Source organism: Peromyscus californicus, unplaced genomic scaffold (assembly GCF_007827085.1).
Source record: "Peromyscus californicus insignis strain IS unplaced genomic scaffold, ASM782708v3 Scaffold_9__1_contigs__length_137607984, whole genome shotgun sequence".
Classification (NCBI taxonomy): Eukaryota; Metazoa; Chordata; class Mammalia; order Rodentia; family Cricetidae; genus Peromyscus; species Peromyscus californicus.
This window is the reverse complement of record NW_026294617.1, coordinates 85,706,344-85,727,286: the sequence shown is the minus strand read 5'-3', so window position 1 is coordinate 85,727,286 and position 20,943 is coordinate 85,706,344. Positions and strand designations below refer to the sequence as shown.

At 48.2% G+C, this 20,943-nt stretch overlaps 1 protein-coding gene across 1 annotated transcript; it reads left to right on the top strand.

The window, feature by feature from the left end:
• Positions 1 to 345: 345 nt before the first annotated feature.
• Strip1 (striatin interacting protein 1) lies at positions 346 to 20,036 on the top strand. The gene is made up of 21 exons (XM_052731215.1): positions 346 to 548; positions 3,998 to 4,067; positions 4,776 to 4,850; positions 5,180 to 5,314; positions 5,415 to 5,535; positions 6,710 to 6,778; positions 7,944 to 8,050; positions 8,159 to 8,286; positions 10,624 to 10,806; positions 11,169 to 11,386; positions 12,255 to 12,320; positions 12,426 to 12,489; positions 13,371 to 13,442; positions 13,967 to 14,041; positions 14,234 to 14,331; positions 15,419 to 15,545; positions 15,788 to 15,888; positions 16,569 to 16,635; positions 17,096 to 17,200; positions 17,745 to 17,949; positions 19,104 to 20,036. Exons 1-21 carry the CDS (start codon positions 369 to 371, stop codon positions 19,349 to 19,351), a joined length of 2,514 nt encoding a protein of 837 aa, XP_052587175.1. The 5' UTR covers positions 346 to 368; the 3' UTR covers positions 19,352 to 20,036.
• The last annotated feature ends 907 nt before the right edge of the window (positions 20,037 to 20,943 follow it).

Genomic DNA, 20,943 nt, shown 5'->3' with positions numbered 1-20,943 from the left:
AGTAAGAGGCTTCAGCTAGACCTATGGGTAAGGGATTCCTTTGTTTACTGATGTCTCCCTAATTTTCCCTTTCATCATGCAGAAAGGAAGAGACAACTAAATTAACTTAAGGTGTTAAATCTCACGGATCAAAAGGCACTTTAAAGGGGTTCCTGCGAGCCCAATGGCACGTCTCTTAGTTCCACTGGAAGGAGGGAAGAGAAACTAAATGACGAGGAGAAAGACCTGAAGATGATTGACAGTTACGGCTTTCAACACACGCCGCCACACTGCATATGGCGATTGGGGAAATTTCCTGGAGGAAATCACGCGAGAGTTGCCTGACGGAGCCCGTCCGAGAATTGAGCCGGGGGTGTGGAGCAGCCAAGATGGAGCCGGCAGCCGCCGGTCCCGGCCCTCTGATTGTGAACAACAAGCAGCCCCAGCCGCCACCTCCTCCGCCGCCCACCACCGCACAGCCTCCCCCCGGGGCGCCGAGGGCCGCTGGAGGACTCCTGCCGGGGGGCAAAGCTCGCGAGTTTAACCGCAACCAGCGCAAAGACTCGGAGGTCAGAGCTGCAGGGGGGCGAGGCTGCCCCTGGGCGGGTGGCCGAGGGGGTCGCGGGGCCGGGGCAGCTTCCGGGCCCGGCCGGGCTTCCGGGTGGCTTGACAGGCGGGCTGGGGGGCTGGCTGTCACTTTACCGAGAACCGTGCTGCTGGAGAAACTGGAAGCCCGGAGCCCTGCCACGAACTCCTCTGCGGCCCGGGGGAAGGTCCTGGGGACAGCCGGTCTGCTCCTGGGGGCGTGGCCTGAGGCACAGCCCAGGGGTACGGAGTAGGGGGTCTGCATGAGTTCTTAGCCCCTCATCATTTCCGGCCTCTATTCTTGGGCGGGCGGTGGGCGACGCCAGTTGTCAGCGAAGGGACCCCGGAGAGTTTTGTGGGCGCTTAGAACAGAGTTTGTATCTCTAGTGCTGCTTGGCCCCAGGGTGTGAGAGTAACAGAGAGAGCATACTAAGTTCAGTGCAGGATCAGGCCATGGGCAGACACTGACAAGTATTTTTGGATGCCCAGTGAACCCAGTGCTGAACTGTTAAGGATCAGAAGTACACAAAGGGCGCAGGATTCTCCTTGCTAGTGAGCTGTGCTTCCCTTTGCCTGAGCAGTATCGAGCTATTCACTTCGCCCCAAGTTAAAATTCCTCCCACTGCTTCCGTTTGCAGAATTCATGAATGAACACACACCCATGGCAGCATTTTAGGGCTTCTTAATCAGCACATTCATTCCCAGAGCACTTACTATGCAGTCTCCACCTGAGACAACTCCCAATGTGATGAGCAGTCAGGCACTTACTGAGAGGGAATCCCTCATTATCCAAATTTGATGCTCCAGCTCGAACCAGAGACTAATGATACTGTCTTTAGAGCTCTGAAATCAGTTCCTTTCAAACATCTTTGTTGCAGGCTCAAACCCTGCTAAAACACGTTGTAAATGAACAAGCCCAGAGTAGAGAGGTTGAGCTTTGAGTGGCCTTTTTGAAAAGAACAGAAGATGGACCCTTCAGGAATCTTTTATTGTGGAACAATGGATCATCAGTGGCTACTTCTCAGTGATCTTTCAAGTATGAAGGAGTATGAAAGTTTTAAGTTTGGAGCCTACTTTTTTTGGGGAGGGGGCGTTGAGACAGGATTTCTCTGTGTAGCTTTGGAGCCTGTCCCGGAACTCACTCAGGAGACCAGGCTAGCTTCGAACTCACAGAGATATGAGTGCCTCTGCCTCCCCGGTGCTGGGGTTAAAGGTGTGCGCCGCCACCACCTGGCAAGAGCACACCTTATTTAATGACCAGACTTGTTCAGTTTTTCTGAAGAGGATGCTGAGACTCGAACTATACTCTCAGACTTTCTTTTCTTTTAATGTTTTAAGGGGCTGGAGAGATGGTTCAGTGGTTAAAAGCAGTTGCTGCTCTCTCAGAGGACCTGAGTTTGGATTCCAGCACCCATATTGGGCGGCTCACAACTGCCTATTACTCTAGCTCCTAGGGATCCAGTACCCTCCTTCTAACCCATATGGGAACTTGCATGCACACATGCACTTACACACACAGAAGATGCATAAATAAAATCAATCTTTTTTTTTTGGTTTTTCGAGACAGGGTTTCTCTGTGTAGCTTTGCGCCTTTCCTGGAACTCACTTTGGAGACCAGGCTGGCCTCGAACTCACAAAGATCCACCTGCCTCTGCCTCCCGAGTGCTGGGATTAAAGGCGTGCGCCACCACCGCCCGGCTAAAATCAATCTTTTTAAGAAATATTTTAGGGCTGGCAAGATGGCTCAGCAGGTAAAGAAGTTTTACATTTTCCTAACTAGCTGAAAAATAGTCAGATAAATACATTTTTATGCATTTTTTTATTCTGTGATGCTGAGAATCAAATTCTGAGCCTTGTGCAAGCTAGGCCAACACTGTCCTGCCAAGCAAGCTACATCCTCAACCTCTATTATACATTTTGATTTCTCTTTCTATCCTTGAATTTCACCAGAGTCAACATCTGGAAGGCCCATCAAATAGAGAGATCTGTCTCCTTGCCTTAGAGATGTTGATGCTGCATACTTCCTCTAGTGACAGCTGAAATCAGTAGTTTGGGAGTCTGATCAGTGTCTAGAGGACAGGGAGGCTGACATTGGAGGAGCGCTCTAATGTGTGCTATGTAAATTTTATTAGTCCTCAAAGATAGCCAAGGCAGCCAAGCATGCTTCTAGTCTCAACACACAGAAAGCTGAGAAAGGAGGATCAGAGTTCAAGGCCAGCCTGGGCTGCACAGTAAAACTTTGTCTCTACATAAGTACATTGGGAGGGGATAAGAAAGAATAATGGATTTGGTGGCGAATGTGATCACAATGCATTATATATACAACATGTATGAAATTGTAAAAAAAAAAAAAAAGTCATAAGAAAAGTTCCAAGCAGATTTTTGTCATTCCTGTTCTGTAAATGAAAAACTCAACCTCAGTAATGTGTGCTGCTGTCGATTTTAATTGTGTTTTGGTGGTACTGGGACGTGAACCCAGGACCCTATACATGTTAGGTAATCATTCTACCACTGAACTGTATCCCTAGCCTAGAAACTCAGTAGCTTGTGAAAGTGTCCACTATTGTCCATTAATAAGGAGTAGAGTTACTGTTTGAGGGATGTCATTTTGTCAGTGGTCGTTATCTGTTATAAGGTGCTCCCTCACCCCGCCCTCCATCTCTCTTGCTTCTCCCCCAGCCCCCAATGCTGAAGATTAAACCCAGGGTAGCACATACTAGGTACCCTACACTGAAATGTACTCTCTGGTCTTCCAAGTACATTTTAATCAAGACTGCCTTCATTCGTTTCTTTTTCTTGCTGCTTCTCTCTTCCCAGTACAAGTCTTCCAAGATGGCGCATTCTCAGGAATCACCTATCTCTAACAGATTGTCATTGCATTCTCTCCTGTGTGTGGGAGGGAGGCCAATCTGTTCCATTTCTGCTTTCTCTGTCTGTCAGTTCTCACTAAAAATTGAGATAAGAACAGGGTACTGTGGGTTTCAATACTCATTTTGTCCTTAGCTGTTTATAACCCACAGTCCAGAAAGAAGTGAAACATCTAGATATTTAGTACTGTATGGACTGGTCAGTCGATGCACAAAATAGAAATTTTGTGTTTATATTGAGCAGCTATGTAATGGATATCATTGGTCAGCAAAACAGAGTTTCTGTTTCAGGGAACTTGCGGTCTCATGGAAAGGAAGATGATTAAAAAAGAAATCCATTGAATGATTATAGTTTATAGTAGGTGCTTTGAAGGTGAAATACAGGGCGTTGGAGAGGGCTTAAAGAGGACTTCAGCTAGTCTAGGAGACCAAATACTATGATAAAACATCAAAAAAGTAGAGGCAGTGATGTCATGTAGTGCCACAGTGTCTCTGAGGCATTTGTGTTTATCCCTTTGTAAAACACTCAGGAGGATCTTTTATGCGAAGTTCTTTCCATTCATCAGGGCTATTCTGAGTCTCCAGACCTGGAGTTTGAGTATGCTGACACAGACAAGTGGGCTGCAGAGCTTGCAGGTAAGGTCTAGACCTTTGTGTCCTTTGCAGGAGTTTTGACTGGGGTCTTAAGAAAGTTAAGACTGGATATCATTTTTCCCTAGTTATTCCTATCAATGGTATATAAAACATCAATTAGCTATTTAGATTGGACACATGTCTTGTAATTTTGAATTGTCCTTTATCTCCATGAAGGATCTTGTTTGGAGTCACCTGAATTGGTTATTGCCCAGTCTCCGGGTAAGGCAGTTAAGGTGCTCCTTGCCGTACACCAACTGGACAGTGATCTCTCACACAGTAGGGAGTCACAGGAATGCTAGCAACTGTGCTTGAATCTTTGCACATCTGTCGCTGTTACTGTTATTGGTGTATAATATGAGGACAGCATGAGCTGCCTCTCCAGCCTTTCATGATCCTTATTCAGGAGGTGACACTAAAGACATATTCAGGGTGATGAACAGCCTCTGACACAGCGTAGTCTAATGCATATCATACTAGAAATGCCCAGATTTATGCTCCACTGACATTCCAGTTCAAAGTGGCCAGTGTTACCTCTGTCGAGTACATCAGAACACTAAGGCCTTCCCCACTCAGTAATTAGAAAGAGTAGCCTGAAAATCACTGTGACTTACGCAGGAGTAGAGTTGAGTAGAATGCCTTACTTCCTCTGCTGCATGTGAGAACTGATGTGGAGTGTGGTAATGGTGAGGAGACTTTGTTCTTTGACAGAGCTTTACAGCTATACAGAAGGACCAGAATTCTTGATGAATCGAAAATGCTTTGAGGAGGACTTCCGGATCCATGGTGAGATCATTCCCCCCACTTCTTGGTACTCTTTACATTGTATCAGGAGAGGACAGGGTTTCTCTTCGTCATCAAACTGATCTAAGACATCCAGGAATATGAGAAAATTGTTGTACTAGTTGTTCAAGGCCAGATGTGACATGTAGAATGGGCCTTCTGGGCCTTCTGATGGGAATTCCAATTCACCGAACAGCAGTGTGGCCTTATCCCTTATGAAGGAGTAACTTGTCTTTCTGGTTCTGTTATTGTCCTGATTTGAAAGATTAACACAGTCCATTCTATTGTGAGGAATTATGTGGGTTCAGTTATAAGTGTCTCTTGTCCTTCAGTGACAGACAAGAAGTGGACCGAGCTGGATACCAACCAGCACCGTACCCATGCCATGAGGCTTCTGGATGGCTTGGAAGTCACTGCCCGGGAGAAAAGACTTAAGGTGGCCCGTGCAATTCTCTATGTTGCCCAAGGTACTGTGATGATGTCCCCAGGGACCCCCTGGTCCCCCTGCTAGTGACAGTGCCTAGTTATGTATGGCGGGTCTTGGTAAGCTGTGGCCTGTATTTGCAGGTACCTTTGGAGAATGCAGCTCAGAGGCAGAAGTGCAGTTCTGGATGCGCTACAACGTCTTTCTGCTCCTGGAGGTGGGCACGTTCAATGCTTTGGTGGAGCTTCTGAACATGGAAATAGAGTGAGCACTTCTGTTGAAGGGCTTTAATAGGGAAGAAGGGGAGGGGAGGGGAGAAGAGGGGAGGGGAGGGAAAGAGAGTAGTGGGAAGTGGGTCAGAGCTTACAGAACTAATAACATTGAGACAGGTAAATCGGTCACTGAAGGTAAAGGATCTGTTCTCAGGCTCCTTGGAACATATAAGGTTGAATAATGGAGAAGCTGCTTAATGATTCCTTGGAAAATAATATAATAGAGAGAGATGAGAAAATATAATAATAGAGAGAGGTGACTAATAGAAAGTGATGGGTTCCTGTGCTGGATTCACGTGGTCTGTAATGCTGGAGCATTGGTACCTGGCAGCTTCCGCCCATGCCTAAAACACCCCTCCGAAGGGAACTTCTCATCTTGAGCTCCCTCTGTGTTTTCCCTTCAGCGGTACACCAAGCCCAGACCTGACACGTGCACACAACAAAGCCTGTCCCCCTGGACAGGGCAGCTACTGTCGTTTAAGGCCAACCGCCGTCATAAACAAGGGAGATTGCTGTCAGTTGGAGTCCAGCTTGGTCTACATAGTGAGTTCCAGGGTAGCCAGAGCTACTTAGAACATATCCAAAAACAAACAACAACAACATTAAAATCAATATGGTTGTAACTAAAAACACTCACCGAGTACTACATCCTCAGGCACTGTTCTCAGGACATTATGTTTACTAAATCATGTTAATGGCTTCAGTACTGTTATCACCCCTGATTTTGTAGATGAGACAACTAGACACAGAGAAGTCGACTCGACCTTGCCCATGTATACCTAACTAGTAAACGTAAGAGCTACAGCCAGGGTTCATACTTTGAGACTTGACAGTCTGGTCCAGGGCTTGAGTTTGTTTTTTTTTTTTCTTCTGGTTTTTCAAGACAGGGTTTTTCTGTATAACAGCTTCAGCTGTCCTGGAACTTGTTCTGTAGCCCAGGCTGGCCTCAGATTCAGAGGTCCACCTGCCTTTGCCTCCCAATTGCTGGGATTAAAGGTGTGCACCATCACTGCCCGGCTCAGGGCTTGAGTTCTTAACTAGTGTGGTGTCCTAAGGTCTCGTGTAGAGCCTAAACATATTGGCATCTTGTTGCCTGATGGGACAGGACTTGTCAAGGGCTCACTTACCTCCCTTACCCTGTCAAGCTGGTTTCGATCTCTCCGCAGTAACAGTGCCGCATGCAGCAGTGCAGTGAGGAAGCCTGCCATCTCCCTGGCTGACAGCACAGACCTGAGGTGAGACAAGCTGCAAGCCTGATACCCTGAGCAGCCAGACAGTGAGCTCAGAGCAAGACTGAGCATTTCTTAGCTGTGTGTGCATTCCTTTTGCACACTAATCAGCTCAAGTGATAGGCTCTCTGGGAGTCGTTAGTAGGCCTTGATGAGGTGCCATCTTAGGGGAGAGGAGGGACCTGGAAAATCCAGAGGAACTCAAGGTCAAACCACTTAATAGAGCTGCTAAGGAGTTGGTTGTAGAGGGTTTTTTTTTGTTTTGTTTTGTTTTTGTTTTTTCAAGACAGGGTTTCTCTGTGTAACTTTGCGCCTTTCCTAGAACTCACTTTGTAGCCCAGACTGGCCTCGAACTCACAGAGATCCGCCTGCCTCTGCCTCCCGAGTGTTGGGATTCAAGGCGTGCGCCACCACAGCCTGGCCGTTTGTAGAGTATTTTATATGTAGACAGAAACCAGGATGTTGCTCTGGGACTCCCACCACCCGTTGTACACAATTTGATCCCCATCTGTGTGGGGTTATCCTGACAATGCCACCATGCTTCCTGGCTGCACAGGAATAGCCCCTGCTAAAGAACAGGGGCGTCCTCCCATGCTTTAGGATTGAAATCTGGTTTTGGAATTGAGCTCTGGTTCTCCTCACTGTAGTCAGGATCTCCGCATTTCACCTCCTGTTTTCCACTCTGCTGGTAAACTCTGCCCTCTTTCTGTAATCCTGCCTGCTTTGGCCTCAGTCACTTACTCTAGTCAGTTCTGTTTTTCTTTTCAGGAGGCTTAGGGCAGTACATTCTTTAGGCCATTCTTGTTCATGTTTGGAGATACAGAATGAGTTACAGGCTCTGCCTGAGCAAGAATCCTCAGGTGTCACTTCTCTTCTTGGGTTTTCTCTGTATGACAGCCTTCTCCTACCACATGCATAGGTGTTTACATCTTAGTCAGGAAGTGAGAAAGCCCAAGGGTTCCTCCTTCACATTTTTGTTTGTTTGAGACTGACTCCATATATGATTTAGGCCAGGCTAGAGCTTATTATCTAGCCCAGGCTGGCCTGAAACTTGAGACCCTCCTGCCTCAGCTTTTCAAGAACTGGTATTACAAGCGTACACCACCACTCCCTGCTGAGAGTGCCGCTTGGTCCCCGTCTTACTCTCTTATGAACTGGTTCTTGTGCCCAGGGTTCTGCTCAACATCATGTACCTGATTGTGGAGACTGTACACCAGGATTGTGAGGGTGACAAGGCCGAGTGGAGAACGATGCGACAGACCTTCAGAGCTGAGCTGGGTAGGACCTGAGGTCCTCTGTTCAGGCCTTGCCTGGGAGCTGAGACTGGAGGGCTTTGGGTGGGTCCTGTTGCTGCCTGGGGTCCTGATATCTTTGAATCACTTCCAGGCTCCCCTCTGTACAACAACGAGCCATTTGCCATCATGCTATTCGGGATGGTGACCAAATTTTGCAGCGGCCATGCCCCCCACTTCCCCATGAAGAAAGTTCTCTTGCTGCTCTGGAAGACTGTATTGGTGAGCATCTTCTTGGGGGCACTTATATGCTAGGAGACAAGGCAGGAAAGAGACGTCTTTGTATGGTTGGCCCTCAGTACCTGTGAATTCTCATCCATATATGCATCCAAATACAGGTCAAGGAATCAGGTTTGCATCTGTGCTGCTGTACAGACTTTGTGCTTACTGTTCCCTAACTAGTATAGTGATGACTTACGTAGTTTTAGGTAGTACAGATAATCTAGGTATGATTTCAAGCTTGCAGAAGGTTATGCACAGGTTGTATGCAAATACCATTCCATCTTCTGAGGGATGTGATATCTTCCTGTGGGAGAGGGGGGAGGGGAAATTCCTGGAGCTAGTCTCCCATGGATAATGATGAATAACTACGTTTCTTTTTGAATACTGAATTATGTGAATATGTAGCTAATTTGTTTAAAAAATATTTGTTTAGTGGTATTACAGATTGAACCTAGGACCTTGTGCATGCTAGGCAAACAGACTCCATTGAGTTACACTGGTGTTCTTTTTACTTTTTATTTATTTGCTTATTTTCTGTGCATGTGGTATGCTTTTGGTACATGTATGTAGTACATGAACATGTGTGTATAGCTGCACACACCCATGCTCAAGAGACCATAGTTTCCTGCTCTGTCATTCTTTGCTGTATTCCCTTATGGCAGGATCTCTGCCTGACCCTGGTGCTAAGATGGCAGCCAGCAAACCCCTTGATTCTGTTGGGTTACAGGCTAGCTAATGTGTGACTTCTCCAGCTTTTTACCTGGGTACTAGGGATTTAAACTCATATCCTCATCTTTTTGAAGCAAGTGCTCTTACCCACTGAGCCGTGTCCTCAGCTGTTTACTTTTTATTTTGACACAAGATCTGGCCTTAAACTTGAAATATTCCTGCCTCAGCTTCAGTATAGCTCCCAGGCTCAGTTTTTAAAAAGTTCCAAAAAAGAGATGAAAAAGAAATACAGGGCATGGTGGTGCACAACTTTAATCTCAGCACTCAGGAGGCAGAGGCAGGCAGATCTCTGTGAGTCTGAGGGCAACCTGGTCCACAGAGTGAGTTCTAGGACAGCCAGGGCTACATGGTAAGACCTTGTCTCAAGGGAAAAAAGTGCTGTGTAGGGGCAGGCATGACATGGCCTTTGTGTCATACTAGATTGGCTCCTGGCTTTTGTTAAAGCCATTTCTAATCATACAGCAGTGCCATCCTCGAACAAGATGCCTCTTTGGAGACCACTCCCAAACCTGTGTTTGTAAAAGTGGTTTGAGGCAAAGATGGCATTGATGTAGTCATAGTCCAGTGGGCAGATGACTTGTTACCTGGGTTGAACTTAACTTTGAACAGCGGAGCTCTCTCTGCAACCCGGTAAGATGTCTTTTGAAGGAAGCAAGAGTGAGCCTCTAGCTAGCCTATTTCCCGAGGGTGTCTTGTGAAATGGACTGTTTCTATATGGGGAGGGAGTAGATGCTGGGTGGGCTGGCCATCACACTTAGCATGGGGCATTGTCAGATACCAAGCCCAGGGCAAGCAGGGAGCCCTCTCTCCAGGAGGAGCACTGTGCTGAGTGGGGTCTTCCCTTTAATCTGCAGCCAGAGTTCGGTGAGTTTAGAGCCTCTCAGGGTCTGTACAAGCTTTATCTTGACCAGACCTGCTGGTTCCTCAGGAAGCCTCACTCAGGCTGAGAGGAAAGCTGAGTTACTCAGACACAGTGGCACTGAGTAGCCACAGTGACTATGGGGCTAGAGCTTGAATTTAGTGAATTTAGAGAGGTTTTTATTTTATTTTTTTAGTATATTATTTTATTTGAGCAACACACAGTAGGTTTTAGTTTTGTTTGGAAGACTGACATGCACAGCTTTGAAGCATCAGTCAGCTGACATTTGTAAGAACTGGCTCTACCCTGCTTTGTTTGGTTGGTTGGTTTAAAGACATGGTCTCTCTGTAGCTTTGAGTAGCCTGGAACTTGCTATGTACACTAGGCTGGACTTCTAATTTTGGTGATCCTCCTGTTTCAGCTTCAGAAGAGTTGGGATTATCAGTATGTGCCACCACACCCTGCTCAATCTGCTTCTTTTTAAAATGAGAGACTATATCATATGTACAGAATTGCATGCATCCTGCACCAGCTTCCACCAGCTGGTGTTTCATTCTTTCCTTGCTCTTTTTCTCTTGTTCCTTGTAGAGAGAGCTCTGAATTCTCCTTGGATGGCTTTAGTTTTTTGTCCAAGGGGCTGTGTGGGTCTCTATAAAGGTTTGGGTTCTGATGGTGTCTTGCATGCTTTTTAGTATAGTGATATCAACAAGGACATGGTGACCTAGGCTCTGCACCTCCATTTTACACAGTGCACACTGGGAGGCTTTGAGGAGCTGCAGAGCATGAAGGCTGAGAAGCGTACTCTCCTTGGCCTTCCCCCACTGCCTGAGGACAGCATCAAGGTGATCCGAAACATGAGGGCTGCCTCTCCACCAGCCTCTGCCTCAGACCTGATTGAGCAGCAGCAGAAACGGGGCCGACGGGAGCACAAGGTGAGGCAACAGAGGGCCCAGGACTCCTGAGAGATCTCAAAGTGCACATGGACGGGGTAGGGTGTGAGCACATGCTCTTGAGGCAAGCAGGATATTAGAAATCAGCTCCTATCAGGCTGATCAGAGGAGTCCACAGCAAGGACACTGTCTCCAGCTCCAGGCCCAGTGGATAGTGGATACTTAGATCGTGGCAGCTCTTGAGGCGCTAGAGCAAGAAGTGACTTGTCATTTCATTCTAGTCCCAGCTCCTTCTCTATGTTCCCAGCTCCCTATCTGACACCTTTCGTTCCTCTGAACGGTTTCCCTCTGCCGTCATCTCGTTAGTTGTCCAGCTTTCTCAGCCCCCTTCCCTGTGCTTTCAGGCTCTGATAAAGCAGGACAATTTAGATGCCTTCAATGAACGGGATCCCTATAAGGCTGATGACTCTCGAGAAGAGGAGGAGGAGAATGATGATGACAACAGCCTGGAGGGGGAGACTTTTCCCCTTGAGCGAGATGAGGTGATGCCTCCCCCACTACAGCACCCTCAGACTGACAGACTTACCTGCCCCAAAGGGCTCCCTTGGGCTCCCAAGGTCAGGTGAGTCTCAGAGTTCTAGAATCGTCTTGAAGTGAGGGCCCTCATATCCTCAGGCCAGTGTGGACCTAAGCTCTTCTGCAAGGCTAAGATAACCTTAAATTGTCCTGTGCTATCCTGGGCATGTCTGGGAGGATGGTTTTGCTGATGTCACACAAAATAACCCTTGTGCAACTCCTATGTCAGTAATTTGAACTGATCAAACTTGATAGTGAAGAGAGACAGGGAAAAAATAAAATGTGTATCTAGGCAAACCTGTCCCCACTCATTGGAGTTGTATATGGCTTTTTATATAAAAATGATAGATGAAGAGTTTTACAAAACCACTTAATGCATTGGACAGTATCATTGGGTGAGTCAGTAGATGGGGAGGTAGCTGGAGATGTGTATCTTTATAGGCAGCAGCTTAATGAATAGATGTGTATATGAGCTGATGTAAAAGGGGTAAGTCCTCAGCTTTCTGGGTTGTGTGAGAAGAATGTAGAACAGGTCACCCCAAAAGCCAAGACGTTTCTATTGAGACAAGAAAATAAACGATTCATTTATCTCTTACACTTCTTAGTGTTTGAAAGTATTAAATATTACTATTGTTTGAATAAACTGTGCTTTTAAGTTTAATATACCTCCCTGATTTTGAGTCAGCTGGACATGCATATTATAGAAATATAAATATATTTTAAGTTTATGAACCCAACAAAATTATGTAAAAATCAAAATATCTGGAATTCAGATTTTTTCCCCTGATTGTAAGAGATCTTTCCTTGTCTTGGAATCACAATTTGGAAATGCTTTGTCTATTAGAACACAGGCCTGTGACAGTAGCACACCTTGAGACAGTACTTGATAAAATCTGTCCCTGCTTCTTTGGTAGAGAGAAAGACATTGAGATGTTCCTTGAATCCAGCCGCAGCAAGTTCATAGGCTACACTCTAGGCAGGTGAGTGTGACCTGAGTTCCTTTTGAAGTCCATTCGCCTGGCCTTGGGGCAGCGGACAGGCGCGTGGATGTCTGGGCTCAGCACAAGGCCTTCTTTATTCCCCAGTGACACCAGCACAGTGGTGGGGCTGCCAAGGCCAATCCACGAAAGCATCAAGACACTGAAACAGGTAAGTGGCCCGGAGGGAACTTTTGGCCTTGTTTGGTCCCAGGTGAATAAAGTGAGAAGGGACAAGCTGTTCAGGATTATTGTCTGCCAGCAAGAGCCTGGGAAGCACCTCTTCTTAAGTGTGCCCTCTTTTAGAGATGTGTTAGCTAGCAGTCTCAGAGTTCAAGGAGCCCGTAAGCAGCCTTCCCTTTTCCTTAGCCAAGCTCTAAGGTTGGAGAGGAGGCCAGGTGGAGATGACATTGTCAGCTTTGCTGTTTATAGGATGGTTGGGGAGCGAGGTATGAGCACCATCGTGGTGTGCTAAGAGCATGCTTAGAAATCAGGCAGCCTCAGTTACCCAGTCCTAGACGGCTGCAGGCAGACAGGACACAGGCGCTCAGCAGGCAGGCAGGTGGGATCTAAAGACAGGGCTGGGGCCAAGACCATCTTGTTTTCTCCTGTGCTCACTGCTGGGGGTGGGGGGCAGAGCTGTGAGGGATCACAGGAGTGCTTCTGATGTATCTGGACTATAATATTTTTAAGTCCAATTTTGAAACTGGTAATGACAAGTGGTCTCAGCAGCTACACTTTTTGAGTACACAGTTAGTTTGGCCTCTGATGTCTTTTCTCCTGTCATTTTTGTTGTTGAAAGCCCTTTCCTCCACTTAGTTTGCTTTTTGCTAATTGACTATGGGCTTTTCACAGAGGTTGTCAGAGTAGATGCCTCCTTAGAAAGCTATTAGAAGTTTGCAGTTTCATTAGGGAATCTTTGCTGTGACTTAGCCCTCTCTCAGAAGACCAGAGTAAAATCTTGGGTCTTTGCCAGTGTGTGTGTGCGGGGTGGGGAGTGTGGCCAGAGAATTAAGGGTGTTTTTCTCAGCACCTTCTCCTGCCTCTCTTCAGCACAAGTACACATCGATTGCAGAGGTCCAGGCACAGATGGAGGAGGAATTCCTTCGCTCTCCTCTCTCAGGGGTGAGTTAAGATGCCTACAGCCATGGAGTCCCCAACTGCTCTCATCTCTGAGCAGGGCCTGGTCTACAAAGTTGCTCCAGGGCTCGGCCTCTCCTTGAAGAGATTCTGGTCCATGTCCCACTCTCTCTCTCAGTCCCTGAATGGCAACTTGAGCACAAAACTTGACCTCTCGGTGCTCTGTTCCCTGCCTGTAAAAGAACAGCAGTGATAGACTAGTACCTTCTCTCTGTTATTTACTTGTTGGTTTGATAGCATCTAGCTCTAACCCAGATGGCCTTGCTATACGGCTCAGACTGGCCTCAAAGGCCTGTCTCGGCCTAAGCAGTGCTGGGGTTACTGGTGTTTGCTAGCAGCGTGGCTGTGGGGCCTTAGGAAGAGTGTTACAGTAAGAACTGACTACACTGTCCCAGGTGACGCTTCGGCACACTGTCATCAGTGTCACTCTTCACCTGGATGCTTAGAGACTCGGGCTCAGGAGAGTGTAGCCTGGACATAGGCTTGTGTTTGTGACTTCTGTACTAAAGGGAGAAGAGGAAGTTGAGCAAGTTCCTGCAGAAACCCTCTACCAAGGCTTACTCCCCAGCCTGCCTCAGTATATGGTGAGTGCTCTGGGTCTGGGACCTCTCTTGGGGCCTATCAGTAGGTACCTGTGGTGAGATACCCCATAGGCTGGTCCCCTTCACCCCACAAGGCTCCTGCCACCTGCAGACCTGCAGGAGTTCCACTTCTCAGGGCTTGCTCCATTATGACCCTGGACTCTGATGCCCATCTGAATGGTCTGCTTTTTCCAGATTGCCCTCCTGAAGATCCTACTGGCTGCAGCTCCCACATCAAAAGCCAAAACGGACTCAATCAACATCCTGGCAGATGTTCTGCCTGAGGAGATGCCGTGAGTATCAGTGCTATGAATGGGTAGAGGGAAGAGGGCCAGTGTCTTTCAGGTTGGTTTCTTTTGCTGGCCTAGCTTTGCTGCTGGTTAAGTCTAGGGTATTTCTGATTCAGATGAAAGAAACTACTGCATAAGTTTCCCTAGGTAGAGAGATGACTTAGCCAGAATCCTAAGTAAATTAGGAATGCCGGTTTTCCTTTGTAAAATAGATAGGAAAGTAGACTTTCTCAGAGCCCTCCTAGAGCCGTGTGGTTGGCACCCCCTGAGTGGGAGGGGTAACTTCTGGTCTCTTTGCTAGCCACCACAGAGCCCGTGCTGGTGGAGTCTCTCCTGGCCAGAGAACTGGCAGGCTGAATACTGGCAAACATCTCAGAGGAGAGAGTGAAACTCTTAGGGGTTCTTCCTCTCTGGCTAACAGGTCTTTTCATGTGAGAGAACAGCCTGAGGTCTAGTCTAAGGTCATATTCTATGTTGAGAAGGACCCAGGCCCACACCTGATTCGCCTGCTGGCTAGGACCACCTTGTTCTGAGCGGATCCTGCCCTGGTCTGGTGATGGTGGCCAGGTGAGGGAGGAGGCAGGGATTGGCTCATACCAGAGGGAGGTTCACCGAACAGTAGGCCATCTTGATGGTCCTAGGAAATATGATCAAATACTGCATTTCCTCTTCTGAAGATTTGCAGTGAGAAGTCCTGAATTAAGAAACATATGACAGTGCTTCCTAAATTTATCGAACTTCAGGGTCCCTCATTGCAGCACTGTAGAATGAAACTTCTCCACATGCTGGTTTTCCACAGAACATACTTTGGGGAATTCAAGTTAATAGGGTGGCCAAAGCGTAGGGAGAATTTGGAAAAGAAGTTCCTTTTTGGAGGAGAAGCAGAGGAAGGGACTGAGAATGTGTTGGGCGGATCATGGGAAGATAGAAATTGTGCCAAACTGGATCGCTTGGGAGATGGGTAGATGGACCCCTAAGGCTGACCTCTGAAATGTTTGCGGGCTGTGGGCCCTTGCCAGAGGGTTCTGGAATCGGTCCCCACTGTGGACACCTGGGAGGACGGTGACTCACCAGGCACTTGTGTTTCTAGCACCACAGTGTTGCAGAGCATGAAGCTGGGGGTGGACGTGAACCGCCACAAAGAGGTCATCGTCAAGGCCATTTCCGCTGTGCTGCTGCTGCTGCTCAAGCACTTTAAGTTGAACCATGTCTACCAGGTACCCGTGGGTCTGCCCCCTGCCTGTGCACTGGGCCAGCGCCTCGGTCCCTACCCGCCTGCCTGTGCGCTGGGCCAGCGCCTCGGTCCCTGCTGCTCCCCTAGCCCAAGAGAATAGGGCTCGGCCCACTGGAGCTCTGCATGAGCATTCTAATATGAGGTTCTCCAGCCAAGGCTTTTGTCTCTGGAGAAAAGAGAATACGGTCCCAAGAGGCATGCTTAGTTTTCTTCTGTTGGTTTCAGTTTGAATACATGGCCCAGCACCTGGTCTTTGCCAACTGCATCCCTTTGATCCTGAAGTTCTTCAATCAAAACATCATGTCCTACATCACTGCCAAGAACAGGTGATAAGGACCAGGGACCAAGAAAGGGTGGTATAGCCAGATGGCAGGACTTCCAGCTGGTCTCTTCACGGAGACTGTTCAGCAGACATTTTTCTGAGCATCTATGAGTCAACACTTTGTTGACATCAGGAGACAAAGTGAAATGACAGTGTGTCAGTTTTGAGGCTAGCTAGTCTAGTGACTTTGTGTTTGACCAGGAGCTCTCATCCTAGGCTCTAGAGTTGTCCTCACTACCACTTCTGTCCTTCTTCCCTTTCCCCTCCCAGTTCTCTGTAAGGAGCTTGGCTTTGTGCACTGTAAAGCTTTGTCTGATACTTAATACCCACCTGTGCCAGCTGTACCTGATAGCACCTGCTTATCAGTGTGAGCCGTCACAAGGGAAGTGTCCAGCTAGCTGTGGCTTCTAAGAGGGCTTGGTATAAATCAGTTGTCTTGAGCCTCACCGTCTAGATTTGTGTAACGGGAAAGCTGCAGTAGTTTCTGCACCCCTTACAGTTACTCATTAGACTAACTGGTCCAGGCACAGGGAAACTGTACATGTACACATTTCCTCATCAGTCAGAGAAACTGAGGTAGAGCAAGAAGGTAGATTCCGACTTCTGCTTCAAATCAATCATGGCTACTCTGGCAGACCCAGCCTTTGCTCACGGTGAGCACCTGGGTCTTCTTGCATTCTGCAGCATTTCCGTCCTGGATTACCCTCACTGCGTGGTGAATGAGCTTCCAGAGCTAACTGCAGAGAGTCTGGTGAGTGGCTGGGATCCTCCTGGCTATCCCTTTGGTATGAGGGTTGCCTCCCCCAACACAAACATAGAGGTGTCTTCTAGAATAGGTCACCTTTGGCTTTTAAAGTGCCAGAAATGGCCATAAAGTCAGGGGGAGGGATGCTATAGAGCAGAATGATTGGGGATTGGGCTAGAGTTATTCAGGGAGCATGTTCTAGGCTACTAACCTAGAACTTGCCTACTCAAGCTGCCTGCATCTTCCCACTGAAGTCTGGGGCCATATTTCCTACAGGAAAAGTCTGTTGAGTTGCTGTTTCTCTGTCAACTTGTGGGGTGGACTTTCCCTTTAACTGGCTGTGAGACAAGGGGACTTTGTGCTAGAAACATTGAGGCATGGCCAACTGTGGTGTATTTGTGAAGGCCTTTGCACACTGCTGAGCAGCTAGTGTGAGAGTTGTGATTGTCCCTGGCTTTTCCTGCAGGAAGCTGGTGACAACAACCAGTTTTGCTGGAGGAACCTCTTCTCTTGCATCAATCTGCTTCGGATCTTGAACAAGCTAACGAAGTGGAAACATTCAAGGACCATGGTGAGTCAGTGCTGCAGTAAGCCTGGGACTCACAGAACAGTACCACATGCAGCGCCTCCCCTCACCTGGGACAAGGGGACCTCAGGGTGGGGCTTGTGAGGCAGCATTGTCCTCATTCAGTTCTGCAGACTTCTGGTTCTTTGCTGAGTAGAACCGGAAGCTGGAAGAGACTCTTAGTCATGTTCTGAAACAAACCCACCCTCACAGATACTTTTCCCGTAGCCTCTTTGTCCTGATTGGGAAATGATAGTCAGGAGTCCAAGAGCCGCCTTAACCCTGGGATGCTTTTGGGACAGGGAAGGTCCATGAATTCTCAGAAATGAGATTACAGAGTGATCCATTATTAGGGTGACTAACCTTTGTGGTTTGCCTGTAGCTCTGCTGGTTTTAGTGATTAAAACTCCGTGTACCAGCAAACCAGTGAGTTCAAGAGAAACTGCATGGCTTGTCGCCCTGTTTCTTACCCCAGAAGTGTTAAGTGACTGTGGTAGTGGCACACACACTTACTCCTTTGCTCACCATGGCCGCCACTGTGCCTGCCCAGATGCTGGTGGTGTTCAAGTCGGCGCCCATCCTGAAGCGGGCCCTGAAGGTGAAGCAAGCCATGATGCAGCTCTATGTGCTGAAGCTGCTCAAAGTGCAGACCAAGTACCTGGGGCGACAATGGCGCAAGAGCAACATGAAGACCATGTCTGCCATCTACCAGAAGGTGCGGCATCGGCTGAACGATGACTGGGCCTATGGCAATGGTGAGGCCACTCAGGAAGCAGGAGTGGGAAGGGTGGGACAAGGTACACTTTGACTCCTTGCCTGTGAGACCTCAGTTGTCTCTGCCCTGAGGCACAGAAAGGGGTCTGGCTTTAGTTTTTGTGGGAGCTCCAGGCAAGATTTTGGAAAGCTGCTCAGTGTCTGGGCTCATCTGCTTCTCTGTCCCTTCAATCTAAATCATGTCTTTTCTAGAAATTGCCAGAACATTCTGCCCCTCTTCATCCCTACTGCAACTGCCTTCTGGCTGCCTAAATCCAAAGCTCCCGGCTGGCTCTGATTGCACTTTCGCCCCTCTGTCTGCCTCTGCTTTGGCTCCTGTAACCTTTTCAGCATACCCACCCTCTACTGTTGCCTCCTGAGTACATTCCTGATCAGCTTCTTACTTCCCTTAGGGATGAAGTCAAACACTAAGAGAAGGGACACTCACTCACCTCCCTTGTCCCATAGTCCACAGCTTTCTTTTTAAAGCCCACTGTCTGCTGGCAGCCAGCCTCCGTCACGCCCAGGACTCTGGGACAGAGTGTGATCCCGCAGTACCTGCTAAGGCTTGCTCTGCAGATCCCAGCATACACAGAAGCCTTGCTCTTTAGTGTGCCCTCTGTCAGGATAGACTGCACAGGTACAGAGGGCAGCTGCACTTGGTCCATGGACCTTAGCATGGCACTTCCTGTTTCTGGGCCTCTGGTATCTTCTCCTGTCTAACTGTTCTCTGGGTGTTGCTGTGAGTTACGTTGTCACAGTCATTGTCACAGTCAGAACACTGCAACACTATACCCAGTATCTGGCCGGGCTCAAGGAGCACGTGATGTGTTGTCAAGGAGGCGAGACTAGGAGCAAATGAGGCAGGCTCAGGGCTCTGTCCCCGGAACCAAGGAGAAACTTTTCAGGGTTAGAAAAGTGCTTTTTCCAGGGGCTCTCCCATCTGGTCTACAGAGTTTTGGGGAGCAAGGCTCTTTCTCAGTGGATCTGGGTTTTCTCCGTATATTTGATTATGTTTTGCTTCTGGGAAAGAATTTCTATTCATCTTCCTGAGGATGGGGTTTGGAGGTGATCTCCTGGTTAAAGATCACACTCTTACTCATGGGGAGCTGCTGTAGGGCTGGACTCCTAACTGAGTTTTCCTGCTTTGTCCCAGATCTTGATGCCCGGCCTTGGGACTTCCAGGCAGAGGAGTGTGCCCTTCGTGCCAACATCGAACGTTTCAATGCCCGGCGCTATGACCGGACCCACAGCAACCCTGACTTCTTGCCAGTGGACAATTGCCTGCAGAGCGTCTTGGGCCAGCGGGTAGATCTACCTGAGGACTTCCAAATGAACTATGACCTGTGGCTAGAAAGGGAGGTCTTCTCTAAGCCCATTTCCTGGGAAGAGTTGCTGCAATGAGGAGGATTGAAAGAGACCATGATCTCATCACACCCGAGGGACTGTCCTCATCATTGCTGCAGTGCCCAGATTGCCCTCCAGGTGGCAGCACAGCTCCATTGAGTCCTCCACAGCCAGCCCTGGGCCTGTGAGTAAATCTAGGATGCCCTCTGGTTGGTTGATTCCCAGGATCCTACTCAGGAGCAGTCATCTCCAAGCTGGGATCTACTCCTCCTCCACTTGCCCAGTGTCTACCCTCCCCTCTTGGATCAGATTGATTGCAACCCATTTCACAGTTAGCCCTAGGCTGGGAAAAGCTGAGATGGGCCTTGCGTCCCTTCTTATTGACAGCTGAATCTCAAGGTCACACTGACTCCTGAGCAGCTTTGGCATGTCAGCTGGTCAAGAAGGAGGGGCTGTGTGAGGGCCAAGAACAGAAAGTCAGCACCTTGGTTGTGCTCTGGGGGTATTGATGCCATTCCAGCATCCTGCTGAGTTTTGTCCAGAAGTGATAGATCCCACAGCTTCTGCACCCTGGCTTTGGATATAATCGAAGATAGAGCAAGCCTTCCCGAAGTCAGATGTGCCAGTTTCCTCTTGATTACTATGGCCTGTAAATATATAAAACTCTGTGTGTTCTCTTGTGTCATGGTGGGGTTTTTAATGTGTTTGTGTATTCTGTTTACATTAAAAGAAAGCAAAACTATCCCTGTTGCCTTGTCTGTACACAGGCTCTGGGGGCTAGGGATGTAGCTCAGGGGTAGAGTGCTTCTTTAGCAGAACCCCTGGGTTTGGTCCCCAGCACCACATCAACCAGCCATGGTGGTACACACTTGGAATCTCAGCACTTGAGAGTTGGAAGGAGGAGAATCAGAGGTTCTAGGCCATCCTCATCTACATAGTTCAAGGCGAGCCTAGGCTCCATGAGATTCTCCCTCAGAAATACGGTCTGAAAATCTCTAGTTCTCCAAGTGCCACTTCCCACCAGCATGATAGGCCATCCACTTATCTCTTGTCTGCCTGCCTTTCCTATTGTAGAGGGAAGGAGAAGTTGATACTTCCGTTATCTGCCCACAGCAGTCTGGGATTGCTTTAGGGTTCTGAGTCCTGGGATTCTGAATTACTGGCCTTGCTGTAGCTTCTGTAGAAACCTCAGGCTTCTCAGGATCACACTCTGGAGCTGTCCTCAGCCAAGCCTGTTAGTGCTAGGTTAAAGGGTTAGCTGATTGGGTCTTCATTGGAACAGAGGTGTTTGGGACAAAGAGGAAAGTTGTGTGCTCACAGGAGTCAGTTTCATGGTGGGAGGGTGGTGGAGAGAGCGTGTGGCTCCTATAGCTAAGGGAGAAACAAGGGAAATGTGTTGGTTTGAGTCCTGGGACCTCACTCAGCTCAGGTACCTGGTCACGTCTGCCTCAACATTCTTTTCCTTCAGACTCATCCTCCTCATGACTTTAGTGACAGAGCTGCTTTTTCATAATTCCTAGAAGCTCCCTGTAGGCAACATGCAAGTGGTCTTAAATCTCTAATGGGGAGAGTCTTGACAGATAAAGGAAATATTCCAGGGCAAGTCTGTCTCGTTGGTATTTAGATTTGGTGCCTGCTGGGCCCGTGGC